This window comes from Buceros rhinoceros, unplaced genomic scaffold, assembly GCF_000710305.1.
Source record: "Buceros rhinoceros silvestris isolate BGI_N320 unplaced genomic scaffold, ASM71030v1 scaffold24249, whole genome shotgun sequence".
In the NCBI taxonomy this organism is placed as follows: Eukaryota; Metazoa; Chordata; class Aves; order Bucerotiformes; family Bucerotidae; genus Buceros; species Buceros rhinoceros.
This window is the reverse complement of record NW_010432456.1, coordinates 5556-5870: the sequence shown is the minus strand read 5'-3', so window position 1 is coordinate 5870 and position 315 is coordinate 5556. Positions and strand designations below refer to the sequence as shown.

Below are 315 nucleotides of genomic sequence, written 5' to 3'. Positions count from 1 at the left end.
GCGCTGGGAAGCGCAGGGTGTGGGCTTCCGTGGGGCAGGAGGGGACTCAGTGGCAGCCAGAGCTGGTGCAGCCCTGCCCGACTCATCACAGGGAGGCAGGGCGCGGGCCCCGTGCACCCACGCCACCCGCACCCACCTCATGGCGCTCGCCCTTGTTCTCAGTCAGCAGGATGATGGCATCTGCCAGCGTGGTGGGCTGCGCCTCCACCTGCTCCACCATCACCAGGCGGGAGCTGTAGATGGCCAAGATATAGCTGGAATAATCAGTGGCTGGTCGGCTGCTGGTGGGGCTGGACGCTGCAGAGACAGACAGAG

The 315-nt window shown here is 66.3% G+C and overlaps 1 protein-coding gene across 1 annotated transcript in view; it reads right to left on the bottom strand.

Moving 5' to 3' along the window:
* The window catches only part of CAPN15 (calpain 15), a gene marked incomplete at its 5' end in the record, with an annotated part of 5642 nt that overhangs the window by 876 nt on the left and 4451 nt on the right, over nt 1-315 (bottom strand). The window contains one exon of the mRNA XM_010143793.1: nt 137-297. Within this exon, the coding sequence (XP_010142095.1) occupies nt 137-297 (161 nt within the window). The remainder of the gene's footprint in view (nt 1-136; nt 298-315) is intronic.